The 19,206-nt window shown below is 43.3% G+C and overlaps 1 protein-coding gene across 1 annotated transcript in view; it reads right to left on the bottom strand.

Moving 5' to 3' along the window:
* The window catches only part of LOC138453393 (isoaspartyl peptidase/L-asparaginase-like), a 1,349,814-nt gene that overhangs the window by 972,967 nt on the left and 357,641 nt on the right, over window positions 1-19,206 (bottom strand). The window contains exon 2 of the mRNA XM_069606189.1: window positions 10,920-11,136. Coding sequence (XP_069462290.1) covers window positions 10,920-11,136 — 217 coding nt within the window. The remainder of the gene's footprint in view (window positions 1-10,919; window positions 11,137-19,206) is intronic.

Below are 19,206 nucleotides of genomic sequence, written 5' to 3'. Positions count from 1 at the left end.
GCATCATGCTGGCTTTAGACAAAGTGTCTCTGTTTTCGGCAACACATCCAGAAGGGACAACGTGACTCCATAGAACCTGAATTGATATTTGAAGGCTTATATAACAAATCATCAGTGAAGAATGGTTATTTGAAACCAGGACCATTCCCTTGATGTTTGTGTCTGTGTCATTGGTAAACACTGGCGGTTATAATACAAACATTGGTTGATCATTCATGGGCAGAATTACCACCTGTGGTAAATTCGCCAAATCCCCAATGGAGACCTCCCAACAGCAACAATGAGGAAAAACACTGCCACACTGCCACTGTTCATCGAGTTGTAATTCTGCCATACTCAACGCTGGTAATGGTAACTGATAACTGATCTCAGTGATATTTCGGAAGAATTACTGTTTGATTATGAATACAGGCCATTGTTCTTAGGCTGTATTCTCTGCTTTAGTAGCACACTGTAATAGTTTGAAACTGATGTTTTTGATGACGCTATTTGAAATGTATCTACAATCTCTGTTGTAACATCATGTGGCATCATCACTTTTGCCATTACTTCTTTCCACGGTCACTGGGCCTGATTGGGTGCACTACACTGGCCCTTGCTAAATACCTCCCTGGTCAACTACCTACAGACAGCCCACAGTGGTTATGGGGGAGTATATGGCACATACTGGTGTCCCTGGCTTTCTTGTCAATCAGTGTTCAATTTGCATTCATGAAATATTAAACTCATGCTGAGTAATTGGGGCATTTATTCATTTGTCCAGTGATATTGATTTGGATTTGGTTTAAAGAAAAATCATATTAATACAACCAGCAATTGGGAAACCTAACACATCATGGCTATCCAACTTGTGCCCAATGCGAATGTAAAGATTGATCTGTTCATCGTAAAATGAATTAACAAATGATGGGGACCTGTCTAAACATGTCCTTGCCCAACATTTAGTGGATTAGTTTTATTTGTCTTAAGACATCAGGATTCAATATGTATTTCTTAATTCTGTATGTGTTAATTTTGTGTAACTAACTCATGATTAATGTGGCCCTGGGGAAGGCACAGTCTCCTAAATTACCTTTTTTGTCACAACGTGTTCCCCATACATGTATTTTACTCCTTTATGAAATTTTATTTGGAGAAGTACATCACCTGATTCTAGGAGTATCAATTTTATAAATTCAGACTTGGAATCTTTTTGCATCACATTTTAAATGTTAAGTTAGCACCCTCCATTCCTGGCACTCTCTGGTCGGCCTCCCTTGGCCCTCTCCCTGCTCCCACCTGTGAGGCTAAGAACCTCTGGGTCATCTTCGACTCCACACTCTCATTTTCTTCTCAGATATCTGACATCTCTAAGAAGTCAAACTACCAACTGCACCTCTTCAGAGGTATTCTTCCTTTCCTCTCCTTCCCCCAAAAGCTCAATGTCTCTAGAGCTTTGGTTCTCTCTAGGCTGCACTACTGCAACAGCCTCATTCTAAATCTGCCTGCTTCTACTATTCTCTCTCTGCAACCCATCCAGAACAGGACTGCAAGATTTGTCCTTGGCCTCAAACCCATGGTTCGTATCTCTCCAGCACTGAAATCTCTTCTTTGGCTCCCAGTGGTTGCAAGGATTAAGTTAAAGATCCTCTGCATTGTCCACAAGGCCTTCTCGGGCCTGGGTCCTCAATACCTCCAACTCTCTCTTCGTAAATACCTTTCTACTAAAGCTCTTTGCTCCTCAACCTCCTACTCCCTCAGGGTCAGATGCTTCTCCAAGCAACACGTTGGGGGTAGATCTCTTTCTTTGACTGGTGCCTCCTTCTGGATCAGCCCCCATGACTTTCTGAAACTTCAGGAGAACCATCACCAGTTCTGGAAGCACCGGAAGAACTTCCTCTTTGCTTCTGCCTACTCTCTTCCTCTCCCCTGCTGATCTCCTGTCTGATACTGCACTGGTCACCTGGCTACCCTCTGGTTTCAGTCCCAGCTCTCTGCCCGCCCAGTCACACACCTGCTCTGCCCCCTGGCAACCCTTGCACTTGGGTCTGTACCTGTAATCATACAGTTCCCTACCTGAACTTATTGGACACCTGCTGCCTGCACTTACTGTTGCACCTGCCACCTGCTGGCCGAAATTCTTGTTATTGGTTTTGATCCCATGTACATCACTGCCCTCCTCCCCCTCCCCTGGCACTTCTCCCCTCCCCTTCTCCCCTGCACTTATGCAATCTCAATGTCACTTGGCCTATTAAGATCGTTGGCTCTGTCCTCCCTTTGTTCCCCTTCCCTTGACTCATCGTGCCTTGAAACACTTGTGTATATTATGCTGCAACATTTGGTGCTGTGGGCTCAGAAAATCCAAGACGGCCGAAAAGCCCACATTTGCGCCAGAATCCAGGAAAACCGCGCAGTTTTGCGCACACCAAAATGGTCGCCTAACCTGCCACCCACCAGTGCGAGCGTGATGGGCCAGAAGCATCATGAGTGAAACGTGGTGCCAAAGGAAAAAAACAGCATTGCCTGTTAGCTCAAAAAAGCGCTTTGAAATAACCTTTGTTTCTCTGAAATGCAAGCAAAAAATGCCTATTTTAAACATTGCAAGATATTCAAAAATCTCACTGAACACCAGCAGACATTTGGCAGAATGTAATCTTGTGTGCATACAAAATCTGGAAAGATGAAGAGCCCAAAACAATGTTTATAACAAAACTGGCTGAGCTGTGGATGTCAGCAGCTTAACTGAAATTGGATTTAAAATCACTAAAATCGAAATGTTTCAAATAAATGAGTGACCTACTTCTGAGTGTCACATAGGTTGCAACTGTTTAAAGGTCATAGTTTTGAACTTAGAATCAGCGTTCTAGCTGCATGTGTAAAAATTATAAGTTTGATTTGAATGAAGAAAACTGGAACAAAAGTGACATTTAGCTGAAGCCTGGCTTGAAGAGATTGAATTCTGCCCGGCAACTACGCCCGACAGGAGTTGAAACTTTTCCTGCCACTGCATTCGCAGGCCTGGCTGCCTGGCTGCCTTCTGCTGTTCCCACCAAAAGGAGATTACACCTCTCTGATTGAATCAGGGGAGGAGCACCTGGGAGCAGGGAAACAGAACAATGAGCTTTCCTTGGCTCAGGCAAAGGTTAAATTAGGGGGGGTCGTAAATGGCTTCCTCTTGGGAGAAACTGGGAGGAGCAGTGCCTCTGTGAGCAACCTGAGTTGGAGGAAGTGGATAAACCAGAAATTCAACCATGTTCTTTGGGAAACCACACCCCTCTGGGCCAGAGCATAATGTTAAAAAGATGGATAATTCATAGTACGGACTTGTCAAAATTATATAATTAATATCATTATTCTTGTGATTTTTCTGTGCACATTTTAAGAGGTGTTAGGACTCTGTGGTATGTTCTGGTAGTAGCGGAAAATAAGGTATTACTCCGAATGTCTGTATGTTAAAAATCTGACACTTGATCATCTGATGCCCATATTCCTTGTGCATGTTTGTGTAAATTCTGGAAAAGTTTAGAGGTTGTGTTCTTGATGAAAAGGGCAGAATTCTGTCATAAGTGGACACAACATCTTACAAAGACGGATGGTTTGGTGCTACAGAAAATATGTTAACTGGACATATAATATTAGAAAAATGGTACATAGATAAATATGTATTTGGATCAAAAATAGATTTGTGTGCAAATTGACAAGGGGAGTGTTCTTTCTGTATGCCATAAAATTGATGCCTGATTACGTTCCATTCCTTCCCCCATTCAAGGGAGGGAGGAGAGCTTGGCCAATGATACTTTGTGAGGGGCAGGCTTAGTTATGCCCACGCACACACCCATTTTCAAAACACATAAAAAGAGACTGCTTTGGACAGGCAAGACACTCACTTTCCATTTTCTTGCGAAGCATTTTGCCGGACCAGGCAATATCCAGATGGAACATCTCCAGAACTTAGAATCCAGACTTCAGAACGTTTTCAGCAGGCCTCAAAATCTTTTGCAAATTATTCAAACAGCCGTGCTGAGCTGTTTCATTCTACCTAGAACCCGGTGCCAGTACTCTGAAAGCAGTGCTGTATCCAGAATCCACTTGATCCAGACCAGAAGAACCAGAGACCCAGACCAGACTGCAGTGCCGCTAGCAGACCCAGACCAGATCGCTGTGAGCAGAACCGGTACTAAAGACCGTCCGTGACGAGAGAACCACAGCCAACCTGACCAGATCTTGACGGCCTATTTCAAATTTATAGTGTGAGTACTCAGCTAGAACTGTGCCAGAACCAATCTCTTAGTTTAAAATAATCTGATTCAACCCATTTGAACCTGTCCAGAACTGCATCATAGGAATTGTGTGTTCATTCTGTCATTTCAAAGCTGTAAAAGTGTCATTTTGTCATTCTGATCCTTCACTTTAATTTTGAGAATCTACCTTCACTAAATCGTCCGTATCTTTTGAATCGTAGGTGCTAGGATTTAACTTTCATTTTAAAGATAAGATTCTAAGCTTTCTAACAAGCCTAAAACCGACTTTCTATTCCTTATAGTTTTTCCGTAATCGCGCTCGACACACTCCGAAAAAGTGCCGCGATTTGCGATTTGGCTCAAATTTCTTCACCTGTCAACATAGCCGCTTTTGCTTGAACTGCTAAAATTCGTTTTCAACCTACTAATCCCTCATTGAGTATTGCCAGTGTAACTTGAACTAATCTTAAATAGCTATCACCTACCTTGAACCTCCTAGCATATTTTTCCCTTCTTTGCATACCACATTTAAAAGTACTTTTGCCTGTATTTAAAATCATCCCTGTTTCTCTAAGCTTGCTGGGGGGAACGGGAACTGAACTACATTTGATTGTATTCCTGAGAACTGTGTGCTCTCCTTTCCATCTTTTTATATTGCATAGAGGGAAAAGTGATTATACTATCTCTGGTTGAAACCATATCAGTTTATTTCTGTGCTGCATTCTTTCCATCATTGTTTTTCCTTGAAACCATAAAAGCATTCTCAGTTACCTTTTCCTTCCTATACCAACTCCTAGGTAATTAAATAAGCATACAATTGTAATATTATCCATTGTTGATCACTGTCATATTCTTAAGTGTGATATCAAATATTAATTTATTATAAACGCGTGATACATATATATTGTTTAATTTTTCCAATAAACCTTTTAAATTGCAAAACAAACCTACTTCTTGGCTCAGTGAGTTCAGGGGGATTCAAAGAGAGGGCCGTTATATAAGGGTTCATCATCCAGAGTATAACTTGTCATAGAAATATATAAATAAGGGCTTCCCTTGGGCGTCCCAGACGAGGCACTGATTTAGTGGGATTGCTGAATTGAAGTCACTTAACAGATTGTTTATGTGTAATGATATTGGGTGAATAATTGTTCATAGTAATTTTATGAAACTATTATGATGAGTGAGTGGTGTCATTTTGCAATGTTTTGAGTTGGATAGTTCGATCCATTATAGCATCATTTTTAATTTTGATTGTTATGTTGTCCAACTGTAGTGAGATATTAAAACATAACAATTATATAGTTAAACTGGTGGATTGCACATGTCTTTTTCTATTCAAATTATGTGTTCTCTATTCAATCAGAGCAGGAAAGGTTCACAATAAATAAGTTATGGGTTGAGAAATCCAAGAGAACTTTCATTGTTGATTGATTAGAAAAAATGGTGGCATCTGTTGGTATGCCACCGACACCGTCAATGTTTCTCCAGAAAGCAGACAGGCACTTGTGTTATTAGGACCAATAACAGTAATCTTGGTGAAATATAGACCCTGTATGTTGCGCAATAGAAGTGAAAGCGGCAACAGTAATTAAGTGTAAGAAATAACCCCTTTTGGGTTGGGATTCTTGCTGGGCAGGCTAGCAGACTCCAATAGCACACCACATATTATTCTCAGGAGGCATGGGCAAACTCAAAGCTCCAGTGGTGTAAGGGGTGAAATAATGCTAAAAACACAAACATCCATAGTAAAATATTAAATCATGTTTATGTCAAAATGAGACTGAAGATGTGTAGTATCTATATACCATGGAAAACAAGCTAATTCGGTTCTATAATTATTAGGAAACATTCAATGAAATGTCCTCAAAAGATGCTCAAGAAAATATATATGTCTACAATCGATACTGACTTTGTTCTGCACCCAGTGGTTTAAGACAAAAAGTGGATGACCCACAAATACGTGTGGGCTGACAAAATGTTCATCCTCGTCACAATCATTTCCTTCCTTTTTATGAAGGCAAAGTTTCACCTGCAGGGAAGGACCAAAGGATATGGCAAGGAAGGCTCAACCAATATGGCCAGCTGACATCACCCCATTGAAGAGAAACATTGAAGTGCCAAAGGAAGTCAGTGGGTGAAAGTGTCTCTGGTACTTGACATTTGATGCAAAAAAGTGACATAAATCAGGCAGCTTCCTCCTCTTGGTTTTTCAAATGTAAGTCTCCTGGAGCGTGATCAGCAGTAATTTTTCAGAGGTTAGAAAGGTTTGGTAACAATTTCAGTGGCAGAGTAAGGAGAAAGTCGGTTTTCAATGTGATCAGGTTCCAGGTAAAGGTTCATCCAAGACAAGCAAGCAAGCCTTCAGGGTCTGCTGATACCCATCATCGCATGTTTTCTGCCACACATATGTAAGGACTGCAACCGATCCTTAAAGTCTTAAACAATATACACCCACCATTTACTATATGGTGGCCTTATTATTTCGCTTGGATATCATTTTTTTCCCCATCCTTTAACATAATGGTGTGGGCCTTAAGTCAGTGGAAAGCAAATCTCCACCCACAGACTTCAAATGGGAAGCCACAGGAGGACTCGATAGGAGGTTTAAACATCAGCTATGTTTGGAGCCATTTAGTGTGGATTAGGCGAAGGACTCCAGCCCTATCCTGGTGGGCTTGCTTTTCAGACATAACTCATAAGAAAAGTAAAGGTGCTGCCAGTTTAACCCTTCAGAACCACTTACGTTACGTAAAAAAACCCTGGCTGAAGTTGAGGCAGCAAGGTTAAACCTTAGGAAACTACATTTTAGGACATTCAAAATATGAATGCATTTTAAATTTGAGCCTCCAGAGTGATTTGTTGTATTAAATAAATACTTGGTTGAGTAGGTAAAACATAGAGTTGTTCAAAAGATTGCCAAAGACTGAACGTAAATTGATGAATTCTAGTGGCTATGAAATGTACACGTGACGTGACTTGAATAGTATGTATGGAATGTGTATAATAAACAGCACAGTATATTCGGAAGGACCAATTCGAATGAATTGAATCCCAGATTTATTTTAGCATCCCAAATTACAAAACCATTCTGAAATGAAACGTCTAGCTTACTTTGTTAATTTAATAATTTAACTCCAATTCTTTAAGGTTTGGACTTGGGATAAAAAAAGCCCCAGGCGCCCTTTGTGTATTGTTTCTAAAAACACATGACAGAAATGAAAATCAGGGAACATGCGCGCCCTCCTCCATGACGTATGACCTATATGTCCCAGTTTGTGTGTCAGGAGTAGGTTTGTAATGAATTAAGTGGTAGACTTCTGGCTCGATAAAGACGTGCACAACAAATACAAACAAAAAACAGGTTCCATGTAGGCATTAGAAAGTAACTTTGTAGTCAGGGAAACCCCCTTGTTGTCAGGTACTCCAAACATGAGGGCCTGCGAGCCACTCCACGGCCAAAGACAGGCGGACGTTTACGGCGTGTGGTCCTAAGGCACGATGGCAACAAGAGTATCTGCCTTGCAATGCACTCATTTATGTCAGATGGGGCTCTTTGCCACAATTCTGAAGGGCATCTCTCCTGCCCCCCAGTGTTGTCTGTGAGCAAGGTAGCTGCCCCTTGCATACACAGATGCCGCTCCAGCACGATAAACCCACCGCTTCTACCTCCTCTGCTCTCTGCCTTCCCTTTAAAATGGGTGGCCACCATTGGCCTACGTGGCCATCATTTCAGGAGCTCGCTTGCCGCAGCTGCTTCTGGGATACACTGACACCGCCCTGCCATGTCTTGTTTTCCCACTCTTCTTAGCTCTTTGCAGGCCTATGCGCTCTGCGTCTGTACAATGCTATTTCCTACTTATACTTGCGAGTACCTGTGTGCAAAGTTGTGAGTACCAGTGTGTTGACTCTCCATTATTTCATCAGCATTCTATGTTTTGGGCCCTGCTAAAGTATTAGCCAGCCAGTACTCTGCTTGGGAGATCTAGAACCTTCTTTCGTCACTTGCTAGGGTCTCCCTGTGTCTTTTTTCCTGTTTCCCATATTCCCTGCCCTTCTTGCGCCCTTTGTTCTTCCCCTGGAAGGAAGCTCACCTAGAAACTGAAAACCATCAGCCTGCAACCTTGCTCCTCTTCCAGTTAGTGGTGCCGCCTGCCAGGACCACCCACATAGCTAGCTGCTTTGGTAAGGGGGCGCTTCCAGGGAGGGATTGTTTTCATTCTAGGACCAACCCTAATTGTGTCTCATTGCCTCCATAGCTGCAGTAACTTCTGACATTCCGCCTGTCCTCCCCGTTGCGCCTCATTGTTGCCATCATCCCTACCCAATTGTTTAGCTCGTATTAAGTAAACAGTGTGTACGTATTCAGTAGGTGCACATAGATGCACAGACTGCATTTGATCACTTTCCATTTTGAGAACCCTTTGTTAGTAAAGAACATTACTCATTTCACCGTGCATGGGTTGTGTGTGAGGCACTCTGGCTGGGGTCAACATGGTGCACATGCACTGGACATGATGAGCACAGTTGTTCTGCATGTCACTCTATGCCCTTTTGAAAGGCATGTGTAAAACTAGATGTGTGTTTATCTATTGATTGCATGAGCTGTGTTGGGTAGAATAGGCGTGTTGTTCCACACTTGAAATGTGGTGATGTTCTCAGATGGAGGCATACACTTAGTTTACACATGCACACTAATGCTGTGATCTATATATTTACTCGACTCCAGCTGTAGACGGGCCATACCAGTTGTCTTGGCTGCTGAATCCCTCAATCCGTCTGAGGTCTAGCACCGAGATTGTCTTCTCCCCGCAGGGCACATTACCAAGGGAGGCCCACGTCCACATCCCCGAGCATTTGGTTTCAACCAATGCACAGTCACAATTCCCTGCACTTTATGTTTGAGGTCCTTCCATTGCTTTTCCATCTCCTACAAGTTCCTGGGGTGAGTGGAAACAGCAGTAAGATAGTTCAACAGGTTCTGCGCTTCTTGCTGTGATCTCTGTTTGATCTGCAGGTTGCAGGTTCAAATCCCAGCAAAATCAACTCAGTCTTTAATCCTTCTTAGGTCGATAAAGTGATCACCAATTGTGATTGGGTAATAACGTATGTAAATGTGTTCTATTTAAAACACTTCGGATAAACGTGCTATATAAATGACAGGTAACCTGCTCACAAATGCAATGGCCCAGGACGCACTCGTGGGAAATAGAAGTTTGCCATTATATGACCAAAGATTATTGTTGCCTCCTTTGCAATGTTCGGCAGCAGGGTCTGTAATTCCTGGTCAGTACATTTGGCATTCTGCTGTCTGGCATCTTGGGAGTTACAACCCGAACCCACCAGTGCTGCTGAATGTCTCTTCAGTGGGCTTGATTCAGAATGAATTGTGTTTTCTAAAATGTCCTCCACCACTATGTTTACAATATTGTGTACATGTAACAACAATACTTACATGTACACTATTCCGAGGGTTACCTCTTTTTTTCCTACTTTTGCAGCAGTAAACTTATAATGTGCAGCCGGACGATGCTGCTCAAATTACCACACGCGATAATGGTAATTGCTGCCGGCAACCATTTCCTCAGAATCCCTCCTCCCCAAACCTATAGCAACTCCCCGTGAGTCTTTATGTATTTCTAACGCTCATTTTGTTATATGCATACATGAAATTAACTGATGCCACACTGATATTTTATGGTGAAGTAACCTTCCTAATCCCACCAGCACCCCACCCCATGATTAGATACAATTCTGTTGTTGTGGGCAGCTCAGGTTTACAATATACCTCATTACGATACTGGCGCTAAACCATGGCGCTATTAGCACCATGGTTGGTGCCGGTGTTGTAACGGGTCCGCCATGGTTCAATGGGGAATTGCCACCCCATTCCAAGGTTGGCGGGGTGGTAATTTCCCATTGAACATTGGACCTTCCCCATTCCAATTTTTGCCCCATAGGGCTCAATGGGACTGGGGAAAGCGCTAAGCGGTACCGTACTTAGCACCAAGGTCCCTTTTCGGGTCCCTACTTTAACGACTGTTCGAGACCAGCCGTTCAGGTCGGGTCCCGTAAAGGGACCACGTCGTAAGGCGCTAATGGGTTAACGACACCGCAGCCTTTTATTGCGCCGTTAACCCATTAGCGCCAGGGTCATAATGAGGTCCAATATGTAGTTTAAGCACATTATATAAATACATATGGGCCTCATTACGAGGTAGGTGGTAAGGGATTACCTGCACCGGTAAGGACACCGGTGCCAGTAATCCCTTACCACCCTTTTCCGAGGTCCCTTAGCGGGTCCCTTCCTTAATGTCCGGTTTTACCAGGCATTATGGAAGGGACCTGTTAAGGGACTTCAGAGCTAACAACGGTACCGCAAATTGCGGTACCGTTATTAGCTCCATCCCCATTCCCATTGAGCCCTATGGGGGCTCGAATGGGGAATGGTTCCGGAATGGGGACTTACCATGTCCTCCAAGGTTGGAATGGCCCGGTAAGTCCCTATTTCGGGAACCCGGACCCAGAATACGGTAAGGGGGTAGCCATGGTGCTCCTAGCACCATGGCTACCTCCTACCTCGTAATGAGGCCCTATATAGATTAATGCATTTCTGTGCAAACTGGGGAACTGAATTCTAGTCATGTATAATACAATTCTGAAGAGAAGTGAGAAGAAATCATTGCTGTGGTGTCATACCTGCATCAAATGCGGGGTTGTCTTCTAGCACTCTCACTGCAGCTTCTACAGCTTCGACCGCACCCCCTCCTCCTGCAAGAACTGCAAATCCAAGTTTTGCTGCATGTTTAACGCCCAGTACACTCTCCGCGGCCAGGTCATCCGGTATTGCCCAAGCACCGCCATGGACCACAAGGACGGGCTTTGATTCCATCACTCCAGGCTTGCACAAGTTGTTCTGTAAGAGACGCATATGTTACTGAATTGTAACCTGCAATGAAAGGCAACATTGTGGAATAACGCCCTTATCACGAGGAACGCTTAATGCATAAATGATTGACGACCGCTAAGGATATGCCCTGTGCGTTTTAGGGCCTCGTTAGCTAAACGTTGACACGGTGCAAGTTCAACTATGCATATTATTAGCACTAGGATAAAGATTGGGCAGTCATTGACCTGGCGTATAATGCATTGAAAGAATGCATTTGCACTGGGAAAATTGTCTCGTTGTTCAACATTGCTACATTTCGGTAACGAGGATCCTGTTGGGCTTCACTATGTAGTCTGAATACATGACACGGGTGCCAGGATACATTCAAACCTTCCCCCCTTTATAACGCCTCTTTACAACTGTCCCTATCCTCCCATGCCCCGCCTTCCTCCCTCCTCCCACTTCCCTCCCTTCATCCCAAGTCCCTCCTCCTTAAAGGAGCCTTTGTTCTTTCTCCACCATAACAGCTCATGGAACTGGATGGTAAACAAATGAGCAACACAAATTCCTTTTGAACATGAACATTTGCAAACGCTGTTTGCACATGCACAATTTGACGACTACCTGCACATTCTCTCTGTGCACGCTCAAAATGCATGCAGGTTCCACAGTTTCGTCTACAATGCGTATGTTTCACTGCGCTCTGTCATTCTCCCCTTACCTTTGACAAGTATGGAATCCGCATAACGTTTAGGGAGATAACGTAACTACATATTGAGGAACATTGAAACATTCAGTTGGCATTATTACACATGTTTCATAACTGAGTCCACGGATCATTCTAACTTTTGCTGTGTGGGAAAAGTGCTGGTAAAAGTGCTGGTAATTCCGCCACAGTTACTTTTCCTGCACCGCAAAAGTACAAGTTTGCTGGTGGGGGTCACTGATTTACCTCCAGTCAAGAGTTGGAGGTAAATCAGGCCCCCATCGGTAAAAAACAGCCAGGCTTTCTGGCACAGGTATTACGAGTACTGGAAATACCAGCAATCCTCTGCATCATGGGGATTTACTGCTGTTGCCGGCACATGGACTATCCTGGTAACACCGGGATATCAGGTGCCGGAAATGATAGGTCAGTTTCCCGGTATCCCGCCGGAATTACTGGCAGGATACCGGGAAACTTATAATGAGCTTGCAGTCATCATCATTTTGTGATATTCCAGCATTGTCATACTACTTCAGTGTTAATTGGAAAGCAGGGAAAACTACTCTTCTAAAATGTCTGTTTTAAAATGCCTTTCTTTAACAAAAATCTAAAACCACCATTGTGTCACATGAGCAAATCTTGGGGACTATGGCCCTCATTACAACACCGCCGCTAAACCATGGCGCTATTAGCACCATGGTTGGTGCCGGTGTTGTAACTGGTCCGCCATGGTTACCACCCCATTCCAAGGTTGGCGGGGCGGTAATTCCCCATTGAACCATGGCCCTTCCCCATTCCCATTTTCGCCCCATAGGGCTCTATGGGAATGGGGAAGGCGGTAAGTATGGTACCGCAAATTGCGGTACCGTACTTAGCACCAAGGTCCCTTTGCAGGTCCCTACTTTAACGGCTAGTCTATACCAGCCGTTCAGGTCGGGTCCCGCAAAGGGACCTCGTAGTAAGGCGCTAAGTATTTAACGGCGCTGCAGCCTTTTACAGCGCTGTTAAACACTTAGTGCCAGGGTCCTAATGAGGCCATATGTCTTTCACAACTTTGACAACCCTATGACATTCTCTGAGTTTCATGCAATGTAGCAGAACATTGTGCATACGTTTGATTTGTTATGGGAATATATTAAAAACAAAAATTAAAATCTAATTTTTTCAGTCGTGCCATTGAATCATTGAAGTATGCAAAACATTCTAGTTCTGTGTTCTATTGAGCAATTCACCCTCTAGACTATTTATGCGGAACGCCTCAGACAGCACTGAGCGCCCCATAGTGTCTGCTGTGGTGCTCCTGCTCTAGTACTTGATGCTTACTGAAACTGCCTGTACTCTATGTTTGACCCCTTTCTCCCACCTGCACAGAGGAGAAGGATGCATATAATGTCCATCTCCAGGGCGTACTATGGATACAAATCAAAGGCAAGTGAACCAGAGAGAATTCCTTCCCTCGCCAATGTATGCATCACACAAAAAACGGTTTAATGTTAGTTCTTTTATTCAGCCCTATCTCCAATTCATCTAACACCCCTTGGATCTCTGTCCCTGAGAAACCAATGAGCCAAGAACCAGGCCGGTGTACAGGAAATATGTTTTTCCATTAGATGTTAAAGAAAATCACACTAAAAGGTCAAGCACCACTTATCAGTGGCACAACACAATAACTTTCTTGCAACATAAATAAATAACACAGTGGCCCTCATTACAACACCAGCGCTAAACAATGGCGCTATTAGCACCATGGTTGGTGCCGGTGTTGTAACGGGTCCGCCATGGTTCAATGGGGAATTACCACCCCATTCCAAGGTTGGCGGGGCGGTAATTCCACATTGAACCATGGTCCTTCCCCATTCCCATTTTCGCCCCATAGGGCTCTATGGGAATGGGGAAGGTGCTAAGTACGGTACCGCAAGTTGCGGTACTGTACTTAGCACCAAGGTCCCTTTGCGGGACCCTACTTTAACGGCTGGTGTACACCAGCCGTTAAGGTCGGGTCCTGCAAAGGGACCTCGCAGTAAGGTGCTAAGTGTTTAACAGCGCCGCAGCCTTTTACGGCACCGTTAAACACTTAGCGCCAGGGTCGTAATGAGGCCCAGTGTGTTGAAAAGAACACACATCACAATTCTATACTTCCTACTAATTTCACTTCAAGAAATAATTAAACTGATCAATGAACAAAAATCAATTAAGTATGCAATGCTGTGCAAATTGGATTTTCCTGCAAGCTTAAAAGGCTAGCAGTCTAGTTTTACAAATATGCGCTAATGCATATAGCAATTATTATTTCACTCAACCCACTCGCTTTAAAATAAACACAGGGTGATTTAGATGTTCGTTTTTCAGACCCCCCTACGTTGGTCTGTGTTGGGAAAGTCGGACAGAAAAAGTAGATGATTGAAGAATTTTGGATGTCAAAACCCCCCCCTCCCTCCACTTAAAGGTCTGTGTTAGGAAGTTGGACAGCAACAATTGGGATGATTGGAGAATTTTGGATTTCAGACCCCCCTCCACTTAAAGGCATGTGTTGGGGATGCTGAATTTCAAACATTGGGATCATTTGAGAATTTTGGATTTCAGATCCTCCTCCACTAAAAGGACTGTGTTGGGCAAGCTGGCAGTTTAGAGATTCTTTTTTTAAGGAAAAAGACACCCCTGTTCCCAAAGAACTCAGCTTCAACAGGATAAATATTATCACCCAATGAAATTACAGTCTATAGTTTTCAGTGCACACTGGGAATGAGCTTCGTTAATTTTGAATTTTACCAAACATAATCACTCTTTGGTGTTCTGCCAAGGGGAATTAATTACATTAATAGTCTTTAGTTAAATAGACTAAGGATCTACACCGTTTTTACCCCCGCACCCTGCCTGCTATAAAGGGAAATAATTTCAGGCCAACAGACCCCCCACCTTTTGGTTGCAAAGGGTTAAAATCTTCTTACATAGTAAAACTCTTTTTAAAGTTCAGGAAAGCCAGATGTATGTCAGGACCCCCTGGAAAAACAGGGCAGGGGTTTGGTCACTCCACTCTCAAGGATGGGCCCCAGTTCTTCATCACAGAGCCCAGTCAGCTTTTTCAGGCTTCCCTAGCAATAGACAGCTCCACCAAGATGCAATCTCCCTTGGTGAGTCTGTGAGGCTGTCAGATGGTAAGTTTCAGGAGCTTTCTCACTTCCTCATAGTGCATCCACTTAATATAACAGTGATGACACCATCAAGTTTACAATCTTGGGGAGTACACTGCAAGAGTTCTCGTAAATAGGATTGACAGTTACCCTTCTCTCTCCTCCAAATTCCATTCCCTCTCTAAGGATTGGTTTAGGAGTCTGGAGCAGGCATATGGCAGCATCCATTAGCAATCCCCATGTGTTCTCATGTCAAGGTTTTGTCAAAAACTAGTTATGTGGCCAAACTTCATAGTTTTACTAGTAACTGCCATAAAATATATATTTTCCAATTCAGCTAATCAAGGTCTATGTAATAAAACAACAGCTAGGTCTGCACCATGTTGCACGAACATTTATCAATTTGTCACTGTTATTGCAGAAAGCATAATCGTTAGGAACATGCAATTCATTATCCATATTCCTAATTTTACCCTCCACCAGCACATAAACCCTCACATTCGGGACCTGTTAAATGCAGCCAGGAACACATGTTAGCTTGCCATTAGAATTTGCTAAATCACAAACAAAATTGCCTGGAATTTATCTAAATCATGAAACATACGCGTAAACAGTGCGAAGTGTGGTTTTTGAGAAAAAGGCTGAAGTTATAATAGTTCTTTTAAATTAATATTAAATCTTTAGGTTAATTTAAATAGGAGCTTGGCTTCCTCCAAGCCATTTGTCGTTTGCCATTCTGGACTGGGTTGTGACCAGAGTTTTTTTTAATTAATTTCTTTGAAGTCGGTTGCTTGCAAATCGTAAATGGGGGATGCATTTGCTGCCAGGGATCCCCCACTGCACACATCTGAAATCCTGTCTTCTTATCTGAAGTTGACTCCCTTTTGATCTGAAAAGATTCTATTTTGAACCCTGATGCCTGCATGCTCCGGTGCATTATAAGAAGATAAATAAATAAATGTTCTTGTATTTTTCAGCCTTGATTATTGTAACTGTGTTCACACCAACCCCCTACATTCTGGGCATGAACCAGCCACAGCCTTTGGCCTGCTCAGAACAGCCATTTCAAAGACACCAGGTCTAGGGAAAGTATGTTTTCAACACCTCTTGCAGCCACACTGTATTGCAGCCGTTGATAGCTGGGGGTAAGTACAGGCCAGGCTTGCAGTGGGAGAGTTCTTGCAAAGTTTTCCCACCAGCAAGAGAAAAGAGTCTGCCTTGGGACTAAGGGAATCTTCATGTGGACCATAGAACAACATGTTTCTTTTCCCTTGTTGTCAGTATTTTTCATGTGAAGCATAATATGCATTACATCTTTTTTACACGCACCATGGACCTCATTACAAGTATGGCAGTAAGGCAACAACAATGCTGGTATCGCTACTGGCACCGTTGCTACGTACCGCCATATTAGGAGTTCTGCTCGCGGGGGTCCTTGCAGCCACCAGGTCACCTTATGGGGCTCAATGGGAATGGGGATGTACCAGGCCCAGCACCCGTGAAAGGGCAATTACCGGATGCGAGTTTGGAGGTAGCCTTGCCGGTAAAACTGGCAAGGCTACCTCCAACCTCATAATGAGGCCCCATGTCTTTTCCCTGACATCTTTATGTTGCCAAGGGAAGATTTTTCTCATGTCTTGCTTTGACTTGCAAACACACACAAAAAGCTGTGTTGGTGTCAGTGTTTAAAAATCCTGTTTTTCGTGTTAAAGGGACAGCTGAATTTCCTCTGCCTTTGTGAATTAAAATTCTGCACATGGTGCTTTAGTTATGTTGCTTTGGGGGCTTTTGATTACACTCCACATTCCCCTACTTCTCCACCCTCTCCCACTGCTTACGTGGGATGAGTCCCCTGCAAAACCCCATCCCCTCCAGCCATGACTCCATCCCACCTGCAACCTCACCTGTTTTCGGGCCTCTTTCACTCCCTCTGCCGACCAAGGGAATGCCTGCCATGCCCTCTCTACACTCAACAGCATATGAAAACATACAGAAGACAATGGGTGAGGTAAAAGTACTGTGACTCTGTTCATGAAAAGTGGTTATTCGGCAAATGGCCTGCAGCAAATAGGGGCCAAATGCTACTGATTTTGGTTTCACTTCACTTCCAAAATATATACTTTGACTCTCACTTTTGTCTGCTGCTTTTCCACATCATAGGTCAGAGAGGAGGAGACATGGGAGTAGAGAGATGCCAGGAAAATCCAAACCCGGTGTGAGAGAGTAGCTGAAGGAGGCAGCAACGCATGGTTTCAGGTGCAGAGAGCAACTGGTATAGCAGGCTGGGTATCTTGTGCTCAGGAGAATCTGCAACTGGAGAAGCCCAATGACTGAAAGAAGGTACAAGGAGCAGCAGAGTGAGAAGTGGTGGCATGACGAAATCTTGGTGGACTTGGGAGTCCCTAAACAATTCAGAGACCTCTTTCCTGAAGGCACTGCGGAGTGTGATGAATGAAGAGGAAACAAAAATCTGACAAGCCAACCTGACATCCACTGAAGAAGACGTTGTGCAGACCACAAGCCCAATGATACAGTCCCTGAGGCAGAAAGATAACAGGGAGAGCTGGAAACCATGTTGGAGAATCGATAATAACAAGTAGAACACTCATACTCATCCCTGTAATTACCAAATGTTGGAAAAGAGTGAGAATCATTACTGGAACACTTCGACACACCCCAGTAATTACCAAGAGTTGGGAAGACGTGGGAATCATTACTGGAACACTCATACTCGCCCCAGTAATCACCAAGTGTTGGAAATGAGTGAGAATCATTACTGGACTACTCCTACTCATCCCAGTAACTACCACATTTTGGAAAACAGTGAGAATCGTTAGCGAACACTCCTATTCATCTCAGTTACTGCCATGTATGGGAATGGAGTGAGAATCATTACTGAAACACTCATTTGTGTCCCAGTAACTACTAAGCATTGGAAAGTGAGAATCATTATGGAACAGTCCTACCTGGCCAAGCCAGGAAAAAGATTATACACTGAGTAGAGAAACATTTTCTCAAAATTAATAAACAAGGAAAGAACGGAATTGCCCCTAGGGGAGAGAGGAACAGAAACAGCAAAGGTCCCAAGGCAGAAGAGTAAAACAGAGAGGGAGAAACCAAGTGTAAAGGATACTGCGGAAAAGTTGAAGAGCCCAATATCTGAACTATATGATTTGATAAATGTAGTTGCCAAAAACTACCTATGAATTCTTTACTAAAGTAAACCTGTTGAGAAGCAGCCATGGAATAAGGTAGTCATTTGCCCTTGCCTTCATTCTTTTATAGTGGCAGTGACAGATTAGACTAGTTTGGACAGTTGACAGACCTTCCTTTTGGACTCACTGATAACTGACAAGCACCCTAGTTAGTTTTAGTTAGGTAGGGAAAACCCATGATTTAGGGAAAGTCAGGAGTTTTCATTTTTCTTTTAATAAAGCATGTCTAAACATGGAAGATCAGAGTTCTTGTCCTTCTCCTGATCCACCACAACAAGTATAACATTAAATTTGAAGAAAGGAATAGCAGTAAGGAGAAGCACTGTGTTAGGTAAGAATTGATGCAGTCACACTGTGTGAGACTAGACAACACTTGTGATTAGGTAAGCCACCTTTAGTTATAGGTCTGTACTACACAAGTTGATAGTGTGACTGAGCAGCCAGGCCTATCTCAAGAGGGGTAAATATGGGCAGTAGAGCTGCACCAATGAAATCCATAAATACAAGTAACCAAGTAACACTTACACTCAAGGTTTCTGTTATAAATAGTTATTTATTTAATTAACATCAATTTTTAAAGAAGCGTTCTTTAAAAAGGCAATTCATGCAACAATGTAAATATACTTTAAAATTACTTTTTCAGAATCAGAACAAGTTAGTGGATACTCTTTGGATATGCTTCTTACACAATTTCTACACCCTGAGGTGACTTCAATCACAAGGACAGTAAGGGCATTTATATATCACACTAATGAGGCACTTCTTTGATCAGAAACAGTCAGAAAGTTTGTAGAAAATCACGTGTAGGGTCACAAGCTGTTAAGCCTGTGAGAAAAAGAGTTTGACTCAATTCTAAAATTAAGCTAATGCAAATCCCAGCTGAGAAAGGCACAGCGAAAAAGACAATGAGCTAAGTACCCCAAACCTAAACAGTACCTCTGGTTTGAAGAAGAGTGGTCCAGCTGGATTCTGTCTTGCTACAGAGGTGCAGACCCTTGTTCCTGAGTCCCAGGCATCGGGACAAGAGGGAGGACCTCTGGAGGGC

This window comes from Ambystoma mexicanum, chromosome 4p (genome assembly GCF_040938575.1).
Source record: "Ambystoma mexicanum isolate Mex_15411 chromosome 4p, UKY_AmexF1_1, whole genome shotgun sequence".
NCBI lineage: Eukaryota > Metazoa > Chordata > Amphibia > Caudata > Ambystomatidae > Ambystoma > Ambystoma mexicanum.
The sequence above is the reverse complement of the archived record's forward strand: the minus strand, read 5'-3'. Positions and strand labels throughout refer to the sequence as shown.